Source organism: Sardina pilchardus, chromosome 3, assembly GCF_963854185.1.
Source record: "Sardina pilchardus chromosome 3, fSarPil1.1, whole genome shotgun sequence".
NCBI classification, from domain to species: Eukaryota; Metazoa; Chordata; class Actinopteri; order Clupeiformes; family Clupeidae; genus Sardina; species Sardina pilchardus.
Window position 1 is genome coordinate 39,205,446 of NC_084996.1, and position 23,193 is coordinate 39,228,638.

The 23,193-nt window shown below is 40.7% G+C and overlaps 2 protein-coding genes across 3 annotated transcripts in view; one reads left to right on the forward strand and one right to left on the reverse strand.

Annotated features, from left to right (window-relative positions):
- Positions 1-2,682, reverse strand: part of tbck (TBC1 domain containing kinase) — a 92,093-nt gene extending 89,411 nt beyond the window's left edge. For both annotated transcript variants that reach the window (XM_062533276.1, XM_062533274.1), the window contains exon 1: positions 2,524-2,682. The gene's annotated coding sequence lies outside the window, so the exon portion shown is untranslated. The remainder of the gene's footprint in view (positions 1-2,523) is intronic.
- Positions 2,683-2,771: 89 nt separating this feature from the next.
- aimp1a (aminoacyl tRNA synthetase complex interacting multifunctional protein 1a) overlaps positions 2,772-23,193 on the forward strand; it is a 44,385-nt gene continuing 23,963 nt past the window's right edge. Inside the window, exons 1-3 of the mRNA XM_062533277.1 lie at positions 2,772-2,885; positions 17,918-18,051; positions 20,357-20,467. Of these exons, the coding sequence (XP_062389261.1) occupies positions 2,884-2,885; positions 17,918-18,051; positions 20,357-20,467 (247 nt within the window). The 5' untranslated portion in view covers positions 2,772-2,883. The remainder of the gene's footprint in view (positions 2,886-17,917; positions 18,052-20,356; positions 20,468-23,193) is intronic.

A 23,193-nucleotide genomic window follows, 5' to 3' on the forward strand; every position in this document is an offset into this window, starting at 1 on the left:
TTGTAACGTGGAACCTAATTGGCTCATTCTAGCTGGTGACGGAAATGAACACCCATGGAACGCCATTTTCTCAAAGATGGCTGCGGCCAATTTCAGACTTTTTTGGCTGAAGTAGCTAGCCTAGCATGAGCCATTGAAATGAATGGGGGCGGGACTTAGTCCCTCTCTCCAGTTCTTATAATACCTCCATGCCGCAGTACCTCTAAAGCTGCTGCTCCGCCGCGGAGCAGCCGCCTGGCCACGCCTTGCTCCCGCGATAAGTTGAGGCCATGTGATACCGACTGCCGAGTCGGAAACACACCCATCTAGACCATCGTGGACATATTTTTAACCACGTGAATCTTGTGCTGCGCAGTTTTTGTGCTGCGCAGCCATCTTGAACGCGCCTAATCTATCTATTGTTAGCTATGCGCACTGTGATTGGCTCACCGCGTTCGGGGGCGTGGTTTAGCCATAGGTCAATTCTCATCTCATCTCGTCATGTGATGTGACTGGCATCGCTTAAAGGGACACTTCACGGATTAGCATTAAGCATCTTTAGAAAACCGGTCATGTTTTTGAATAGTCATGCATTATTGCCTCAGTTTGCCTTGAGATGGTAGAAATACGGATTTCAATGAAACCAATGAATAGCACTTCCTGCTTTCAATGATGCAAAATTATGATTTTTACATCATTGAAAGCAGGAAGTCCAACACTGAAATCCGTATTTCTCCCATCTCAAGGCAAACAGAGGGAATGATGCACGACCATTCAAAAGGTTTTCTTAAGATACAACGCTTAGTGTCCCTTTAAAGATGAACTGAACTGAAATAATTAACTTTGATGAAGTGTTAGTCATCACAGTTACAAATAAATTGCACAAAAAAAAATTAGAAAAAAATTCAATACATAGCCTTTTTTAAGCAACGTTTTGAGTTATGGTTATGGGATTTGGCAGACGCCTTTGTCGAGTTAAGGCTATGTTTATTGTTAAGCATTCAGATATTTGTGCCACCACGTACTGACCGACAAGGAAATCGCTTGCTAAGTTATCTGCACGCCACTTACTCCGACGCACGGAGAAGTTTTGCCGTGTATTGTAGGCTAGGGCAGAGTTGGCAGATTTGTTCGTTGTGGATGCTGATGGATATTGCACTGATGGATTTTGCACGGATGGATATTCGACGGATACCTCGTACTATGGACAGCTATTTCTGCGAGTTGAACTCAGAAATTGAACTTGAACTGCATTAACAATCTGCCCTGAGACGGTGCACATCAGCTAGCTTCAGGGTGAGTAGAAAGGGACATGTGTAACAGACCCGCTGTGGTTGTTATAAACGCATTATGATTGAAATGTGATATATCGTCGGAGTCATGACTTAATATGCAGTCTATGGTCAGAGTGCTGGCTTGTTTAGTTTGACCTAGTTTGACGTGTTTCTAACGTGTTTAGAGGCTGGAAGTGAGCCCTTTCCCTAGGTTGGATCGTTTGTTGTCTAGCTAGCTTGTTTTGTGACTATGTCCCAGTGTGTCAGTTTGTTTTGTTGAACGCTAAAGCCTACAGTTAGCTTTATTTGTGTGTGTATGCGAATATACGTTTTTTGTATTTTGACGACAACGTTACATCCAGCCTTTTGCCTAGTAGACATGCTGGGGATAACAGCTAAGCCCCTGCCTGGCGTGTGCGTTTCAGCGCCCTGTTTTTGCGGCAGATAGCATCGGTGGTGTCTATCGGTTTGAAAAGACGAAAATTGATGGAATGGACTCAGGTTTCAGTCTTTCATAATTAACCCTAATCAACGACCCTGTTGTGTCAAAAGCACAGCTCTCTAAATAGTTTGTTGACTTAAAAAATTTTTTGCTACAGACTCAAAATCCTTGGGCTGTCGGAGGGCTAGCCAGTTTAAGGCAGATAGGACTAACCATGCGTTGAGGGCTGGTTCCTTGTCAAAGTACCCTGCGAGGAAAAAGTTTCTCAACCCCAGCTGTTACCCTATACATTTCATTACTGCAGCCAGGGGCCTAGTCCTGTTAGTTTCCGTGTCCTTAGCCATGTCAGTTAGCCCAAATGGGCTCTGGTTAGCCACAGACTCACTATCTACGATGCTGTGCAACTAGTGCTAGTCATAGGCGCTAGACTGGCCTACCATGCCAGTGACGTAGCTGGTTGTTGAAATCCAACATGGCGGCGCCCGTGTAACAACAACACCGCTTTCACCGCATCATTTTGTCCCTTTTAACAAATCCAGCCATTTTAATCATTGTACCAATGAGAAGAAATAAAATACATCTGTTATATCACATTTACTTCAAATTTCAGTTCAGTTCATCTTTAAGCGTTTAGTAACTATAGGCCTAATCATCACGTGCCTTTTAAAGCGCTACATTAAATAACTATCAAAAGAAAAACATGTTGTATTTTCGTTACACTGACAAATGTATAACTTGCTAAGGAAGTTGGTCGCTCATTGATTCACAATAACGTTAGCGTACGAACAATCATTTTAGAATATTCATCGAAAGGTTCACGTTACATACCTAAAGTACAGTACCAGCCACTCTTTGTGGTTAGTGTTAGCTGTTCATCTGCTTTCACACACTCGTGATGTTAACGTAACTTCTCTTGTTACACAGACGTTTATCCAGAGAAATCCAAATCTAACCTGTCTCAATTTCCCTTATACTTCCCGTTGCGTAGAAGCCGGGGAGAGCCGTTGTCGGCGTAAAAGTCTCGTCAGACTAGATCTACTGCAGAAAAGCAAGTTTCGAAATTCTCTGGTCAGACCCTTATTTTGATGAAATTTAAGTACAGTTATTTTCTGCTTCCGTTGAGGTGAATGTGCTCATGGCAGAGTAAACTGCAAACTGCTATCCAGCATACTTGTGTTTACCACCTCCATGTAAGTAATATATGATATTATTTAAAACTGTCATAGACTAGTTCTAGTTAGATTACCTTTTGATATTGGGTCTGGTATAACTTGTTTGTGGTTGAATCGACATGCCTTCAGAGGAAATGAGGCTTTCAGTTTACATTACAACGCAAGAAGGGCGCCGCTGCTCTCAAGCCCATTAGCAGCTAGTTATATTTAAAATGGCTTGACATGAGCTCTGATTATGATTTAAAACGTGATATAACCTTTAAGAAGACAATTTGATGGTAAACGAACTAGCGAGTGGCTATAGAGAACAGGAGAGAACCAGCCAGCCATGCGACTTCAAGAATAGCGGCTCAAAGACATCTCGCGACAATCGTAAAACATTACTTGTCAGGGGGGGACAACCTGTCCGTATTAATTTTTTATATTAAGAAATAAAGGGGGGCGAATTATAAGTCACACAAGAGATAAAATGTATTGCTGAAGTTTTAATGGCCCTCTGTAAGAGGCCATTTGGAAAGTATGTATTTTAGTCTTTTTCTTTTTTAAAAAATCTGAACAATAGGTAGGCCTAACTTAAAAATAATTTCTGCATTTTGCCTATACTGGATACCAAAAGCCTATGCAAAGGGAATATTAGATATTACTTCATATCACCTCAGAAATGAGGAAATTAAGTCAAGTCAAAATCAATGCGTTTCAATGGAAGTACATTATAGAACAAACGATTGTCAATGATATGGTATGATGGGAGTATCTCAAGTCACATGCCAAATCACATAAGGAATATTGACCTTTAGACAACATATCAAGTGAGTTGGCATGCACTGGCAGCGGGCAACGTAAACTTAATTTACTGACTCGGGATGGGTGGCCAGGCAAATGAACGCTGCAGGCAGCTAATAGTAAACAAATTAAACTTTTTTGACGTCGGCATAAAGACTAGTGTTGCACGGTGCACCGATACAACAAAAGTATTGCAATACCCTGAAATTAAAAATGTCACAACACTTAATGTTAGCCTACTTTACAATACGTTTAAGAATGACTGTGTCCTTCTGAAGAAGCGGTGCGCGCAAGGCAGGTCTCCCCTAAAAGCTAGCCTGTGGCTGTGCGTCTTTCCCCCCCTCACACACACTGGTATGCGCAGCAGTGCTATTAACAGCGAGACATGCTGCTAGTTTAAGTGATGCTATTGTAACACACAAGTATAGGCTAATATCAAGTTGATTTGCTCACTTGCATCTCTCAATGTGTGTTGCTAACCAATCTAGGCTATTTAGGCTTACTATTGGGTAGTGTTGTTTTTGGCGGCCTGTTTTAGTTTTAGTTTTAGTCTAGTCTTTGTGTCAAGCTGTCATTTTAGTTTTTATCAGTTTTAGTCATGTTCATACTCTTTTAGTCTAGTCAAGTTTTAGTCGACTGAAAGTATGAGCATTTTAGTCTTATTTTCGTCTAGTTTTAGTTGACGAAAACGAATGACTTTTAGTCTTGTTTTAGTCAATGAAAATTGGATTTTAGAATCTTTTTATTAATGCAATTCTATTTAAAGGGGTTGTTCCTCCATAGACTGGGTAAGACTGTTTTTAGTGGCAGGCACTATAGCACCAGCGAACTCTGAAACTATAGGACTGGATGAAATGTGCAGATAACGGTCTCCACTGATAAATATCACACTGGCTAACCTGGAAATGAGGTCCTATGTCCAAAATTCTGAACTACCCCTTTAATAGGAAATTATACATTTTGGTTAATTTTCATGGATTAAAAAATTACAAATATTACAGGTTACATAGGCACTGAACATTGACAGTGGAATCAGGTATGTTACACACAGTTTGGTGTCCCCCTGTCATCATGAAAGGACTATTTGGAATATTCTGTAGACCTGCTGTTCCTTTTCTGAGAACAATTTAACTGAAGATCAAGTTGTCCTTAGGCTATGAATGCTGTAAATGTGGATGCTATTTCACCATTAACTAGGTAGCCTATAAACGTGGTTACACACAGTTGTCATCTTAATGCAGTGTTTTGTAGCCTATGAAACGCATTTCACGTTCATCACTAAGTTTTGGTATAGGCTACAGGCCTATGCCTTGAGTGATCGCTGCCCCTTTAAATGCGTGGGACTTTAAATTACGTTTTAACTCCATGCTGATTTTGTTGATGACCATCACCGTCTTTGATTCAGTTTTTCTACCGTTTAAATAAATAAATAAGGAATTGTTTTCAATAGTTTTCTTGCCCACACAACAGATAGCCTACTAAGCCAAGGTTCCATTAAAAATGTGTCTATGATTAGAACTTCGTTGCTGATCGGTGGAATAATGTTATTATTGTAGGCTATATGTCAGCATCAGCTGGACAGAAGCTTACACACTAATCAAATCTGCAGTTGCCTCTTAACATTTTCATCTGAATTAGATCTAGGCTACATGCGGAGGTGAGATAAGGTAGCCTAGTGCAAAGTTGAACTGAGAGAGTTGCCAATCTAACGGACTGAACGTAGCCTGTATTTCTTAGCTTCTATTAGCGAAAACGATAGGCTATACATCTACCGCTCCTTTGCTACATGATAAAATATTATCAGATGAGTGACAGAAGCACCGGCGGATATGACCAACAGGCCCACGCGAGAAACGCTGGTCCTCTGGTATGATAATCAGACCATGCAACCTGATGCGCCCCTGAAGTGAGACGCAGGAAACAGAAATAGGCTACTGCAAAATAATAACACGACTAAACGACACAAAATAATGTTGTAACGTTCCTGTCCTTCTGGTCTTCGAAAATGAAGAGACATGTTAGCATGGTTTTTATTTTGTAAACCACATTTAGTCTCGTTTTTATTCGTCAACGATATTGCCTTATACATTTAATTATAGTCATCGTCACATGGCCAGCATTTAGGTTGCGTCTCGTCTCGTTATAGTCACGTGAAAAAAGTTCGTTGACGACGATATTTAGTCATAATTTTCGTTGACGAAAGCAACACTACTATTGGGTTTAACGTCATTATTTTCTCTCACGTATTTCTTAAAGTGACAGGCACTTAATTACACCTACTGTAGGCTACACAACCACATAGGGGTGGGAATTGGCAAAAGAATGACAATTCAATACTATTGCGATATTTGGGCCACAATCCGATATTATTGCGATTCTAAACATATTGCGATACAACAAGTATTGCGATTCGATTCTGCGATATATTGCTATTCATGTCTCTCATATTGTTCGTGGGCATTACAAAAAATAAGGAAAATAACACTGTTCAACTCACTTTGTCATGGCATGATGCATATCAAGGTCCTTACTATTTGCTTTTTGTTGTAAACCGAAACACACACACTTTCAATTTGAAATTGCCGTTGAATGCACAATAAAACGGCACAACAAGCGACACCTTGTGAGCGTAGTATCTTGAATTTCCCCCTTGGGGATCTATAAAGTATCTATCTATCTATATCTGTCTATCTAGCATATTTAATGTGATCAGAGTAAACTCGCCTCAAATAAAAGTAAAATAGATAATTAAACTATATAATTAAGTATTGCGATACTTTGAGCTACTCGTATCGATATAATTGCATGCACAAAATATCGCGATACTGAACAGAATCGTTTTTTTCTCCCACCACTACACAACTGTTACAATTTTTTTTTTTTTAGAAATGATAAGAAAAATTTGCATTAATGTGTGGATGTAAATATATAATTTTAAGTAGAAATTCTATATCTGGATATACAGTGCCTATAGAAAGTCATCATACCCTTTTGAAATAGTTACTTTTTTTGTCTTACAGCCTGAAATCAAAACCCATTTTTAAAAAAAATCTTTTCCAGTTTTATTAACAACTTTAGCTGTACAACATCAAAATAATGAAAAAAAAGTAAACAGTTCTGAAAATTAATAAAAAATGAAAAACTAGAATAACAGGGTTGGAAAAGTCATCATACCCCTGACTTTATACTTTGTAAAGCTCCCTTTTGCTTTCATTACAGCCATCAATCTGTTTGGATATGTCTCTATTATAGCTTTGCACACCTAGATAGGGGAATATTTGCCCAATTTTCCGTACAAAAATGTTAAAATTTAGTCAAATTCTGTAGGGAATGGCGATGGACCGCTATCTTCAAGTCAATCCACATATTTTCTATAGGATTTAAGTCAGGGCTCTGACTTTGCCACTCAAGGATATTCACCATCCTATCCTTAAGCCACTGCTTTGTTCTTTTGGCAGTATGTTTAGGATTATTGTCGTGTTGGAAGGCGAATGACCTCCCCATCCTCAGCTGTCTAGGAGAGGGACGCATGTTTTCCTTAAGAATGTGGGTGTACTTGGCAGCATCCATTTTCCCTTCTATCCTGACCAATTGCCCAGTTCCTGCTGAAAAGAAACATCCCCACAACATAATGTTGCCCCCACCATGCTTCACACTAGGTATGGGAAAATATTCCCCTATCTAGGTGTGCAGAGCTATAATAGAGACATATCCAAACAGATTGATGGCTGTAATGAAAGCAAAAGGAAGCTTGACAAAGTATTAAGTCAGGGGTATGATGACTTTTCCAACCCTGTTGTTCTAGTTTTAAATTTTTTATTAATTTTCAGAACTGTTGACTTTTTTTTCATTATTTTGATGTTGTACAGCTACATTTGTAAATAAAACTGGAAAAGATTTTTTTTAAAATGGGTTTTGATTTCAGGCTGTAAGACAAAAAAAGTAACTATTTCAAAAGGGTATGATAACTTTCTATAGGCACTGTATATCGTTATCGTGGTATAGAATTGTCTATATCGGGATATAACTTTTTGTCCATATCGCACAGCACTAGTTTCAACTATGTTTGCCATGGTAGACAAAAACACTCAAATAAAACAATAGCCTAAAAAATAACTGTAGTGCGTAATGGACACGGCTCCAGGGGCGTTGTTAGACCTGGGCATTCGGGGCTATAGCCCCGGATGTATTGGGGATAGCCTCGGATCTCCGTGCCTTACAAAATGATGAAAATCGCCACAGAGGGTTTTTTTATAAGGTTCGAATTGAATGCCACGGTCAGCAGCCCCTAGCCTGACGTGATTGCCGCTAGTGGCGTCTAGATTTCTAGGCTAAGCAGTCACAACTTTGCCTGAGAGCCAGAAACACAGACACAACTGCAATATTGTTACTCTTGTTCGCTGACGTTCCATATGGAGTCGGAATAAATTGTTGCAAATGCGACATCAGTGTTCCATGCTTCCCCCCTCTGTCGGGCTGACTGCCAGCCTCTGTAACTCGCTAACTTTAAGACCGTTCATTTGGATAACAAAGAGATAACTTACTCACGTACGTTACCTAACGGCTCTATTGGATAGATTATCGAAACGTTCTGTACAAGCATTCGTTTTCCATGAACTTGTTCCAATAAGTTTACTAGTACAGTAGTCAACAGTAGTAAACACGTAGTATAGCCTACAACAGGGGTCGGCAACCTTTGAGACATCCAGTGCCAACTTCAACATTTCTAGTCAAAGAGTGTGCCACTATCATCAATTTTTATCTGGGGTTCGTAGTTTGTCACTTTTAATTGTAAACACGACTCAGAATTGTCCATGGTCAAACGGCTGCCGATAGGGTTGAGCACACTTTTCATATGCGAAAATACCTGCTCACACAGGTATGTTGAGCTGAACACTGAAAAGAGGGATTGGAAGATCCTGCTGTCAGTCTGAGATTTTTTTTTTTTTTTGCTGATGCTGGTGGCGTGTGCCAGTGATTATGCCTCGGCGTGCCAGCAGTGGCACCCGTGCCATAGGTTGCCTACCCCTGGCCTACAACAACAGTAGTAAACACTGCTAGTTACCACAAAACGAGTGGAAGAGCCAGGCTGGCCGCACGTAGATCTCCTAGGCAAATATACCAATGATTTCCATGCAAACTGAAAATTGGACGAGGAGTTGTGTTGGATTAATCCATTTACCGCGATTAGAGTGGCACCTGGAAATTATGCATTCATTCATCATGTCACGGGCAGAAAAAAATGTTTGGGTGTGAGGTCTCTGTTAGAACTAATAGTAGCCTAGGCTAGCCATAGGTCTTGTGAGGGAAAGCTTTATTTGTTATTAAAATATGATGAGGAGGACCCCAACGAATTTCCTTCCTTTCCTTCTCAAACTATGTTGAAACGGCATCTTTAACGGCCCAATTTTCAAAATTTCTCGGGGGAAAAACCCCCGGACCCCCGTAAGGAGAGAGAGGGGGAAAAAAAAGGCAGGCTACAGCCCCGGATCTTTGGTACACCTAGTGACGCCCCTGCACGGCTCTATATCCTAAATAATTTTCGAGGTTCGCCATTAGCACAAAGGAATGACGTTTCAACCGTGTGGTCTTCTTCAGATTAAAATTAAAGTAACGTGTGCTATTTAACCCCTCGAGACCGACTGTATTGCAGTCTGCTGACACAGCCAGGCGACGCTCCCAACCCATTCATTTGTTTTGGGCACGAATTAATGGGTTTGCCCTTAGTTTAAATGGAGGCCGGGGAGAGCGAGCGGCAGCTATTGTTATGTTTGGAGCTGGCTTAACAAAGTTTTGTGCGTTATATATATATATATATATATATATATAGATTCCTGCATGCTGCATTACCGTGACCCTTAGCCTACCTTGTGGATGTTTTTTTCTTATTGGAATACAGCAGGACAGGATGCCTTTTATCTAACAAACGCAAAAGCTGAGATTGTTGGAAGGACTAGGCTACTCAACAAACTTGTTTTTCGTTTCTGGGAGATCTCGTTATCATTTTGGATTGTCGGATTTTTATACTTATTGTTTGGACTTATGGACAATGAACTTTGAGGGGTGGTTGTTTGTGCTTTACAAAGCTTTGTGTTAACAAGTGTCAGTCCTCCTTCAGCTCACTGCGCGATGCAGTTGCGCACTAGTGCCCACGAACTCATTAACTGTTTACGACACAATACAGTGTGATATTTGTGTTTTTCGTTTCTTAGATTTAATGGATGTTTAACATGTAAACAGGCCTTCTGTTTACATGTTTAACTTAAGGCCTTCTTTTGCATGGGGTTGTTCGCATCCGCCCGTAACCTTATAGGCTATTATGTGCGTAGTGGCAGTATACTCTTGATTATAATAAGAGGCAAATTGTTACAGGACAACCTAAACTGACTTCCCCAATGCTTCCCCGCAGCACATTTCATTTTAAGGCGAGACACCAGGTGAATAGGGGAAAATTTTAAACTTAAAGATATCTTCATGAAACTTTACCAGTTGAATACTCACATACATAGGAGAAAAAAATGTATTGCAAGTTTTCTTTAATTTAATGTTGAAATATGCTAATTAGGCTATATCTCATTAAATATGCGCTAATTTGCATATATTTTGATGCGAAGGATCTGACCATTGGAAAAAGCCAGGTTGAAAATTATGTTTTTGTTGTGTTAATATATCAAATAAAAAAACATTTACAGAGGGGATTATGAATATCTTCTTTTGTTTTCCAGTAAATCAGAAAATACTGCCAATTGGCTTAAAAAGTGGATTTTCGCCCTATTTTTAGGCATAAAAAGTCATGTAAATCATGCCAAGAATGCTATATCAACAAATCCCTCTGTACATATCTTCCAAATATAGTTAGGAATAAGACTGGAAAGTTTGGTGTATGTAGGTGCTGCAGAAGTGGAGATCCTTTGCATGGCGTGTGGGGGAAAACTCGTTTTGAGAAAACAGCCTTGAAACACAGCCAATGAAATGTGTTCTCAGCTTAGACTCGTCTTTGAACTTTCGCGATTGGTTGCTAATACAAAGGAAATGCCCATATTTGGATAGCATAGCATCTTGTAGGAGAAACGGAGCTTTCCAACGGTGTCACACACGATATGATTTGGATCACGGTCACGGTAGTACATGACACTTTAGAATGGGAACTTTTGGTAAAATTGGGTGAAATATATAGGCGCGAGTAGACAAAATGTCATGAAATAAACACTTAAATGTGCAAATCGGACTTTGTTGTTGTAGTAGGGTGGTAGAATACATGCTAAGGTAGCAAACTAGCACAAAATCTCGAAATTGACTGATGCTAAAAAAATCCAATGTTTTCACCTGCCGTGTCTCGCCTTAAAAGCATATAATATAGGATGAACAAAGTCTATGGACTTGCTATATTAAATCCAGTAGCCTAATAATTAGGCTATGTGCCACGTCCGATTTTGCAAGTGATGTAGTAGGCTACATTTAAAAATCGACAGCCGTCTGTGAGACTATCCATTTCATGAAGAGCAATTGTCTTGTGCGATCATTCCCCCTCCCCCACACTCGTCTAACCAGTTCACTAGACATTATAGCCTACCTATATGCGGCATTGAGGACGACTGCCTCCCTCCCCTCTCTCTCTCGACAGACACTTGAGCCTGACACTAATTATGTAAATGTAAAAATGTGTGTGTGTGTGCGCTGAACCACAAATTCACATATTAACTTTTCTTTTCAGCAGACATCGCAGACATAAAAAATTTGCAAAACTGAGAAAATCTTTCATGTTTTTAATAAAACAATGCCTTTTGTCTTGATGGGTTCCGGAGAGGTTCGTGGAGTGGGTTTTGAAACCCGGTCGCTGGCGTGCGGTACAGATGCCTCAACCAGTTGCGCCACAGTTCGAGGCTTGTAACCTTTTGGCTTAGCCTACATTTTAGCACTTGCCAACAAATATAAGGGATTCAGTCAGTCGAGTTTATTTATTCGCAGCATGCACTTGAAACACCGATCAAAAGTTCTGACATGTTAAACTGACGTTAGTCATTAATTCACCACATGATAAAATGCTGTCATAGCTTGACGCACAGTAGCCTACGGTAGTCTATGCCTATCTCTGAATCAACATGAACATGCATACCGAGATCTATATAAGTTGCTAGAAACTTATTTTGCGGAGCTAGGCCTACTAGTCGATGGCTACAATGAATCACCCTCACTGCCCTATTGCATACCTGACCATCCATTGTTACAATGTTACAAAATGCGCAATCTTCTCCATGCAGGTAGCCTACGGTTATAAGTAAAGTGACAAGCATAGGCATGTATTAAAGAGATTTCTGTTAAATACATTTTATTTTAAGTTGTCAAAAGTGGTGGGGACAAAATCTGTGATAACAAGTGCTGGGTAGGCTACATGTACCCAGCGTCGCCGGTTAAAAGGAACATGCCTCCGTTTTAAAATAGCCTACAGATGGTACGGGTTGAGAATGCTCCTTTCTTTCCCGCACATCGGGACTCCCGAAGCATCGGGAAAACTGCAACCGCAAGGGGGCAACATAGACCGCCCTAATAATATGAAGGTTCGGCTCATGGAAAAACCCGAGGACACCGCGCTGGTGACAAGCGGAGAAAAGAGACATGACGCTCGGCATGTTAGATTGCAGTTGCAGAGTTTTCGAATGTTTACAGCCTACCTCACAGCTCTCTCACTCGACGTAGCCTATAACTCAGTCAGTCCAGCAGAGATGCCAGAGCAACGTTTTGGTCAATGGAGAGGGAGAGAAATGCTCCGCATATCCGTCTCATTTAATCATTAAAATGAAAGTGATGACTGGTGAAATTAATCAAACGACGTTTCAATAAACCATTGTTGAAATGAATGAAAATGGTTTTAGAAACATATAGGCCTATCAGAAGGAAATAGCCTTCAATTCAACCTGAAATACTCGAAAGGCAACCTTAGATTAATTCATGAATTCATTACGGTTACAAGACCGCATTTCCGTGAATAGGCTATTATTGTCAACGTCAAGGCGAAGACGAAAGAGATGGACAAGATGGACATTTTGGCAACATTTACATGCTAGGAATACTTAGAAATGTGTAGGCTATTTTAAAACGGAGGCATGTTCATTTTAACCGGCGACGCTGGGTAGCCAGCACTTGTTATCACAGATTTTGTCCCCACCACTTTTGACGACTGAAAATAAAATGTATTTAACAGAAATCTCTTTAATACATGCCTATGCTTGTCACTTTACTTATAACCGTAGGCTACATGCATGGAGAAGATCGCGCATTTTGTAACATTGTAACAATGGATGGTCAGATATGCGATAGGGCAGTGAGGGTAATTCATTGTAACCATCGACTAGCAGGCCTAGCTCCGCAAAATAAGTTTCTAGCAACGTATGTATCGTATGCATGTTCATGTTGATTCAGAGATAGGCATAGACTACCATAGGCTGCTGGGCGTCAAGCTATATGACAGCATTTTATCATGTGGTGAATTAATAACTAACGTCAGTTTAACATGTCAGAACTTTTGATCGGCTTTTCAAGTACATCTGCCGAATAAAGCCTGTTGAGGTTCACATCCAACTGTGGCGCAAGTGGTTGAAGCATAGGTGTCGTACGCCAGCGACCGGGGTTCAAAACCCAGTCGAGGCACCTCTCCGGAAATCATCAAAACAAAATGCATGGATTTATTAAAAAAAATGAAAGACTTTCTGTTTTGAGATTCATTTTATGTTTGCGATGTCTGCTGAAAAGAAAAGTTAATATGTTAATTCGTGGTTCAGCGCGCACTCACACACATTTTTACATTGACATAGTGTCGGGCTCAAGTGTCGTCCTCAGTGCCGCATATAGGCTATAATGTAGTGAACTGGTTAGACGAGTGTGGGGGAGGGGGAATGATCGCACAAGACAATTGCTCTTCATGAAATGAATCTCACAGGCTGTCGATTTTTAAATGTAGCCTACTACACCACTTGCGAAATCGGACGTGGCACATAGCCTAATTATTAGGCTACTGGATAGCAAATCCATAGACTTTGTTATATCCTTGGCGGAGATAATAATTAGGCCTATCAAATTAAAAGCACACTACGACAGGTAAACTTGTGTGATCACGCAACACAAGAGAGCATTTAGCGATGGGACAGTTGTGAATGAGTGCTTAACACCCTGGAGTCTAAATATCCCCCGGGGGATTTGAAAAACTGTTCCAAACACACATCTCAATCTCTGCTTTTATCATATTATAGAAACACCATTAGAAGCCTTTAATCAACTCGTTTTCAAATATATAGCCTATGTTTTAAGAGAATATGGCAATGATAATGGCACTTTCTAAAAACAATAAATTCTTAGGATTTGTCCTCTCACCTGCAGCAGGCCCATTCAAAAGCCCATCCACCTAATTTGCATTTGAAAGAGCCAATAACTAAAGTGACACATTTAGTCTAGCCTACTTTATGAGTTTTTTTTGACCCCTCTAATAAATTGCCTATAGTCCTACTACGATAATGGAGGAAGGGCTGCCTAACTGTTCCCCCTAAGAGTTTTTTCATAAGATAAAATGTTTACTCTATTTAAGTTTAGGATTTGGTAGACAAGACAACCTCGGAAAAGTTCTTCAGATAAACAATGTTTTATTGAATTAAAGGAAAGAAAATGTATCGCCAGGGTTTCGGGGCTTGCGAAGGCATTCGTTGATCTTATCGATGCAGTCCTTGTGGCCACTTCTCCCCATCGTAGGAAACTTTCTGCTTAGTGTTGACAACACAAAGGTCTTGACGTTGTGTGGCAGTGCTTGCTTGCCCTTCGATCCATCCCAGTTGGTGGTTTTGCACCAGGCTCTGTAGTGCTCCTTTGTGGTGATGGCTCTGAAGAGCAGGCATCCGTATCTACCAACGTTGCCGCGACTCTGTTGGTGAATTCGAGCATGTTGTTCTGGGCCAACAGCAAGCAAAGTCACGTCATCGTGCTGAGAAGGAACTTGAATGCTGTTGTCGAATGTGGCAGAGAATACAGAAGAAGACTTTAACTATTACTTATATATTCTTATAACGAAACGCGAAGAAAAAATACGAGGACTGACCATCTCGCCTCTCCGCGTTTCCCCCAATAGGCCTACCATGGCGACAAAGAGAAATAAATATGATTTGACATTTTAATGTTTGTAGCGCGCCAGTTTACCCAGTGTGTGTGCATTGAGTAGTTCCTTAAAATACGGAACAAAGAGCGTCCCGTAGGCTATCTGTTCAATACAGAAGAAGACTTTAACTATTACTTATATATTTCTTATAACGAAACGCGAAGAAAAAATACGAGGACTGACCATCTCGCCTCTCCGCGTTTCCCCCAATATCATGGCGACAAAGAGAAATACATATGATTTGACATTTTAATGTTTGTAGCGCGCCAGTTTACCCAGTGTGTGTGCATTGAGTAGTTCCTTAAAATACGGAACAAAGAGCGTCCCGTAGGCTATCTGTTTAATACAGAAGAAGACTTTAACTATTACTTATATATTTCTTATAACGAAACGCGAAGAAAAAATACGAGGACTGACCATCTCGCCTCTCCGCGTTTCCCCCAATATCATGGCGACAAAGAGAAATAAATATGATTTGACATTTTAATGTTTGTAGCGCGCCAGTTTACCCAGTGTGTGTGCATTGAGTAGTTCCTTAAAATACGGAACAAAGAGCGTCCCGTAGGCTATCTGTTTAATACAGAAGAAGACTTTAACTATTACTTATATATTTCTTATAACGAAACGCGAAGAACAAATACGAGGACTGACCATCTCGCCTCTCCGCGTTTCCCCCAATATCATGGCGACAAAGAGAAATAAATATGATTTGACATTTTAATGTTTGTAGCGCGCCAGTTTACCCAGTGTGTGTGCATTGAGTAGTTCCTTAAAATAGCCTACGGAACAAAGAGCGTCCCGTCGGCTATCTGTTTAATACGGAAGAAGACTTTAACTATTACTTATATATTTCTTATAACGCTGGCTGTAGGCGATTTCTATAACCATTTTCATTCATTTCAACAATGGTTCATTGAAGTGTCGTTTGAATAATTTCGCCAGTCATCACCTTCATTTTAATGATTCAATGAGATTAAGGAGTCGACTATTGACGGATATGCGGTCTTCATCATTAAATGCAGTTGAAACTTTCTGCCACCTGGTGGTTGTTTGGGTACATTGCCTTAGCCTCGGAAAAAATCGGCTTGACGCACTGCGGGATCTCTTCGGGAGTCCCGCGGGAGAAGGTGCATTCTCAACCCGTACCCACTGTATACACATTTCTAAGTATTCCTAGCATATAAATGTAGCCTAAATGTCCATCTTGTCCACCTCTTTCGTCTTCGCCTTGACAATAATAGCCTATTCACGGAAATGCGGTCTTGTAACCGTAATGAATTAATCTAAGGTTGCCTATCGAGTCTTTCAGGTTGAATTGAAGGCTATTTTCTTCTTCTTTCTAAAACCATTTTCATTAATTTCAACAATGGTTTATTGAAATGTCATTTGATTAATTTCGCCAGTCATCACCTTCATTTTAATGATTAAATGAGACGGATATGCAGAGTATTTCTCTCCCTCTCCGTTGACCAAAACGTTGCTCTGGCATCTCTGCTGGACTGACTGAGTTATAGGCTACGTCGCATGAGAGAGCTGTGAGGTAGGCTGTAAAACATTCGAAAACTCTGCAACTGCAATCTGACATGCCGAGCGTCATGTCTCTTTTCTCCGCTTGTCACCAGCGCGGTGTCTTCGGGTTTTTCCGTGTTTTCCAGCATGAGCCGAACCTTCATGTTATTAGGGCGGTCTTATGTTGCCCCCTTGCGGTTGCAGTTTTAATTACAAAGTCCCGAACCTTCGGGATTCCCGATGTGCGGCAAAGAAAGGAGCATTCTCAACCCATACCATCTGTAGTCAACCAATGCCGGTGTGTGGGCATTGGACTATGACTACGAAAGCTAGTCTACACCTGAGCGGTAACTTAGCTTCCTAAACTAGCTTTTCTAATTAGCAGCAAACTGTAATCCACTAATAAGGATGTATCCGAACGAAAGTTGAGCAGTGGAGCCAGCTAATGGAGAGAGAACTCCGTAAGAAAGCTGTGTCGCATCCACATACATGTGGATGTGACACATACATGTACTCTCAGCAGAGTCGAGAAAGCGAAAGGCAATGAGAGACGTGCGTACTACTGTTTTATCATTTGGGGCACGTCCTACGTCACGAGTGACAACTTGGGTATAAAATTCTCAGCAAGAGATGCGGCAAGCGCAAGGGGATTTCACACAGTGTAAACTGCGTCATCTGGCGGTCTGGAGACAAGGAAGTAGAACTCCTTCTCCTTGGCCTGCTCTCCCTCGTCCACATTCAATGGACAATCCGCCTCGACATGCACATTTAATCCAAATAAAACATTCACAATCATGAAAGCAATGACGCATAGAAGAAGATTAAATTATTATTAAATCTGGTTAGCATCATTAGTATGTTGCAAACATTTGATTACAACTCTTGCATTCAAGTTGACTGACCATCTCAATACCAATGTTTTTCAACTCCAAGACTTAAAAGGGCCTGTACCAAGGAGAAAAAGTATTAGCTTACCTTGAAACTTAAACACACATGGGCAAACTGAACAGTCCAACCAGTAGATTATGATAAACTAGTCAGCAATGCTACGTTGTTTGCAATAGTTTGTGGCTTCAACAAGACAGCTGTGAAGTTTACATAATAGGCGCTAACATTTACAGACATTCTCTGGCGCTAACCAGGACGCTAACATCAGCTACAGGAGCCCCAGATGACTAGTAATAGCAGAGAGGGTTAAAGCGGAGCGGATAATAATGAAGGATCTTTGGTAATAACCTTGCCAATGAGCTTGCGATTCACGACTTAACCAGGCGTGAGAGAGAATCTGCCCATAACAGGTTTGAATATCAAGGGCTGCCTAAAATTTGTTCGAATATGATATATATATTTTTTTTTTTTAAATCTAATTATATTTGAATAACGAATTTCGGAGTCAAAGCCCTAGTACATACCCCCTCTTCAACACAATTTGGGTCTTCCCAAGATACAGCTCTTGCTCTTCTCCATTTTTGTAATGCTGCTAAGGGGCAAAATCAAGAGGAATTCAAATGTGCCACTAGCTTTTAAGCTGAGCTCACATTAAAAAATATATATATTGTATATAAAGCAACATTTTGATTTCCTTCATGTGTAATCTCTTTCTTGCCTTCTTTTTCAGGTACATTGCACGATCCTTAAGCAAAATGGCAGGTCATTCATCTACATTACTGCGCCTGGAACAAAGAGCGGTAGAAGCAGACAAGCTCATAGAGTACTTGAAGCAGCAGGTTCACCTTCTGAAGGAGAAAGCTAGTGAGTAAGAGACTGGTTTACACTTCACTTAAAGCAGCTCTGAAGAAGAATTGTTCTCAGTTGAGAAGTGCAATTATCTGTTACCACCGTACTGCCCAATAAATGTGCGTCTAACAAACTATAGACATACAGTAACTCAGATACGAAATAGAAGGAATGCATGGACAGCAATCTGCAGAGAGTGCTCAGAATTCCTGCAAGTATTTATTTGTAAAAATTTTTTTGTATTTGGTTGCAAAACTTCCCATGGGAATTAATGGGAATAAACTGGAATTTCAAGTTAAGTTAGTAACAGAGAACCTAAATGTAGTTGAAAAAAAAACCCATCTTGCAGCATAATATTAGTTAAAGGCTGTATTGCAGGTTAACCAGTACTGTTGATTAATGGGTACATAAAACACTCAAAATATGAACACCATTTTTTTTTTTTTTTTAAGTATATTTTTTGGGCTTTTGTGCCTTTAATTTTGACAGGACAGTAGAGAGAGACAGGAAGCGAATGGGTGAGAGAGTCGGGGTGGGATCCGGAAAGGACCACGGGGCGGGAATCGAACCCGGGTCGCCGGCGTGTGGTGCAGGTTAGAGCATGGATACCCGACCGAAGCCCGACGGGACCCGTCGGAACCCGACGGGTTCGGTCGGAGTCGGACAAATATTTAGAACTTATGTTCGGGCTCGGGTCGGACCCGGACACACCAGCGCGATAAAACATTTGAAATGTAAAATGAAAAACAGCTTATTTCACTTGATGTTCGTTTTTGTGATAGGTTTGTAATAGATTATCCTGATTATCTTGATTCCTGATCCTAACAGCATAACATATTTCCTCCTGTGCGCGAGATTTTTCTATTGAATGCGACAACGAAACACGTACAGTAAGTGCAGTTGTGAGCCGTGCTAAGATGGAAGATTGCAAACAGAAGTTAGCCTCTGGAGAGTTTAAGACCATCAAAAACGAGAGAGGGAAATCATAGCATGTAGACATAGCCTACATAACTGTGCCCGGCCTCTTGTTCTAACGTGTGCACTTCTTGCTTCGTGTGTGTGTGTGTGTGTGCTCAATGGCTCCGCTTATCTGTGCCGACGTTTCCGAATGCCTTTCAATTGATACAATCGGACTTTCCACACAAGCAATATCCACGTGTGTCATTAGTATGCCTATGCAAATAGTGTGATTTGAACTGTGTCGGGCCCGGTCGGGCTCGGACACAAATATCTTAATGCCTGTCGGGTTCGGGTCGGATTCGATCACTGCGCTGTCGGGTTCGGGTCGATCGCGGACAGAAAAAAACGGCCCGATCCACACTCTAGTGCAGGTGCCCCAGCCAGTTGCGCCACGGCTGGGGCCATGAACACTATTTTTTAAAAAATCTCAAATTGATGTTAAAGGCCAGTTTTGGGATTTTAATGTAATTCTATTGATGACGGAATGAACGAATCATGTTGCTTATATTAAAACAAAATGTTGATCTTTATGTTTTTATATGAAGCAGTTTGTTAATTCCCCATTAATTTCTAGCCTGGCTAGCGCCACCACTTCTCAATGAGACGTGGTCTGGCAAGCAAACATTCATTTTCTCGTATTTAAAAAAATGGCCAGATCCGTTCATTGGGCGCCACTGATGTCTATCAAATGTGTCTGTGCATAGCTCATCATCGTCTTGCCCGGTGTTCTGTGAGTGGTCCCCTATCTGAGGCAAAAATTAGGGCGGTAGTTTCCATGCTGCCTTAGCAGCGTGAATCAAATCGCGCGCAAGGCAGCATGGGATCACCCAGGCTAATTCATTTCCATAATTTCCTTTAACTCCATGAAGGTTTGGAATATTTTAAAAATTCCCCAGTTTAATTTACCATAGAAAATTTCCAGAAGCCAGATTGTATAACAATAGCTAACCCACCAGCTGAACCGCTGACTACTTGAATTACTTGGCTTATGAAAATAAACTGAGGATTCAGCTACTTTTCACAGTCACACATTTGATGTCATTGTTAGTAGACTTACTCTATACACATCGCTCGCTGGCTCCACTTGTGCGCCTTCTAGTGGTGGGAGGTGTTCAGCGTTCCTACTCGCTATAAGCAACTTGCTTAGTCCTAATACAAGCGACGCCGTCCCGCTCATAGTGGGGATGAAGTGCCTTTCGCCCTATTTCGAGTTTATGTGCCATCAAAATGATTTTGGAAACATTATTTCAAGTTTTTTTTTTAAGTCTTTGGTGCTGCTTTAAGTCGATGCTCCTCAGGACAACTAAACATTCAATATAGAGTTTGTTTGTAGTGTAAGATAACCTCTTTACATTTCTAGTTACTCAGGCCACTGTTCAAGAGGAAAAGAAGTTAAAAGCTGAAAATGCCAAACTGAAGGAGAGCATTGAGGAAATAAAGAGACAACTCCTGGAAAAGGACAGAAGAGCAGGTAGGTTGTAGGTTTTTTTTTTTTTTTTTTTTTTTTAGAATTATTTTTATTTGCTTTTCAGAGATTACATTGGTAGGTAGGTTGTAGGTTTGATACTACAAATGACTTTACTCTACTGTAACTGACCCTAGGCAGATGGGTTGGGCCCTTGAGTCGTGGATCTGTCTGAGGTTTCTTCCTATATGTATCTCCAATTCTAGGGAGTTTTTCCTTGCCCCTGTTGCTCATGGGCTCTCTTTGAAGGCTTAACACTCTGTAAAGCGCCATGAGACATGTGTAATGTTTTGGCGCTCTATAAATAAAATTAAATTGAAATTGAAATTGAAATTGTAGGTCAATACATCTCTCTGTCTGAGACCTTCTGTGTGCCTAGCAAGCTGTGTAACGTATAGTGCTGCTCATAGACATTTCTACCAAGCACTTGTGTTATTTGAGTCTGGAAGTGCAGAACATTTGCTGCTGGATTCTTTCTCAAGCTGCATACACAGATGGGAATTTATATACTCTCTAGGGCTGTATTCTTAACAAAAAATATCTAATTGTGATTTTGTTCAATATTCCAAAGTTGTGCCACTTCTGACTGGTGTGCATGCCTAGTGTACGAGAAGCACAACACTCCTGATTGACATCAGAAGTGCTGTGCATCCAGTGTTTCCCACAGAATTTAATTCTATTTGTGGTGGTAGTGTGTTTGTGCGCAAATTTTAAACAAATTTGTGCAACGTATACGTATGATGCTAACTGGATTTAATTGCGATTTAGCCAGTCGTCAACAACAGTCAACAACAACAATCCTTGCTGGATTTTTTTTAATGTATTCTTTAAACGTGCATGCATGTTTGTTGAGGAACAGAGAGGCTGCACAAAGGTGTGCATAGCTCTACAATGAAAGGAGTTCATCTAGTTTAAGTAGTACAACATAAAATCATTGTGTGGTGGTCAGTTTTGATATTGTGGTGGGCCGCCACAAATAAGACAATGTATCTCACACACTTGCTCACCAATTAGAAGTAACACAGTCAAGGAGAATGACATGAATATAATATGCATTTTCCCTCCTATCCTGACCAATTGCCCAGTCCCCACTGAAGAGAAACATCCCCACAACATAATGTTGCCCCCACCATGCTTCACACTAGGTATGGTGTGTTTTGGGTGTGTTTGGGTGTGTATACTGTGTTTGGTAAGCGCCTGGAGCTCAGTCCAAAAAGTTCAATCTTAGTCTCATCTGACCATAAAAGCTTTTTCCACATGGTAGCAGAATATTCCAGATGTGTTTTTGCACTGAACTCCAAGCGCTATGTTTGGTGAAAACCAAACACAGTACACCACCCAAAACACACCATACCTAGTGTGAAGCATGGTTGGGGCAACATTATGTTGCAGGGATGTTTCTCTTCAGCAGGGACTGGGCAATTGGTCAGGATAGAAGGGAAAATGGATGCTTCCAAGTACACCCAAATGATTGAGGAAAACCTGCGTCCCTCTGCTAGACAGCTGAATATGGGCAGGTCATTCGCCTTCCAACACGGCAAAGATCCTAAACATACTGCCAAAAGAACAAAGTAGTGGCTTAAGGATAGGATGGTGACTAGCCTTGAGTGGCAAAGTCAGAGCCCTGACTTAAATCCTATAGAAAATCTGTGGATTGACTTGAAGAGAGCAGTCCATCACCATTCCCTACAGAATTTGACTGAATTTTAACAATTCTGCACGGAAGATTGGGCAAATATTCCCCAATCTAGGTGTGGAAAGCTATAATAGACATCCAAACAGATTGATGGCTGTAATGAAAGCAAAAGGAAGCTATACAAAGTATTAAGTCAGGGGTATGATGACTTTTCCAACCCTGTTATTCTAGTTTTTAATTTTTTTTATTAATTTTCAGAACTGTTGACTTTCTTTTCATTATTTTGATGTTGTACAGCTAAATTTGTGAATAAAACTGAAAAAGATTGTTTTTAAAATGGGTTTTGATTTCAGGCTGTATGACTAAAAAAAGTAACTATTTCAAAAGGGTATGATGACTTTTTATAGGCACTGTAACACTGTACAGCAAAGGGATGTGCTGGATTTATAATTCAAGACAAAAGTAGGTCATCATTGCAAAACAAATTTGAACAACCCTAATTACCTATACCTAGTGATAAATGTCACATCCTGTGTAAAAGGTAACTTGTTGCAAATTGTCTAACCTGAGGGTCCCATTACAGGGTTTCCCCCAGAAAATTTGTTAGTTAAGGTGGTGTCTGTCCAGGGGAAGGGGGCGTCGCCGTAGCGTCCCCGCCGCATCGCCGCCACTGCCCTACGATGGGGGGGGGGGGGGGGGGGTCGACACCGTTGGTTTAACTGCAGCCGAGACTGAGTGACAACGACCGAGTCTTTTAGGAAGCAAGTTGGAGTCGAATCCGAGTCTTAAAGGAGTCAAGGCCGCATCAAGACCAACCAAAGAAAGAGGTTTTCATAATTTACATCCCCAAGGATCATATAACAGTTCAATTCCCAAAGGGTAGAGAGGGGATTGTTGGCTACAGGAGCAGTCTAGCACACACTTGTCTAAATAACTTATTTTCTGATTTACTTTAAGACAAGGAGGTCAGCTGAAGTAAAAATTTAGTAGGCTGTCAGCATTTCATTAATGTTGAAAATGTTGAATTTTGACAGTAATGACAGCAATATACCTGGATTTCACATTCATTGTATCAGATTTAATTGTATCAGCAACC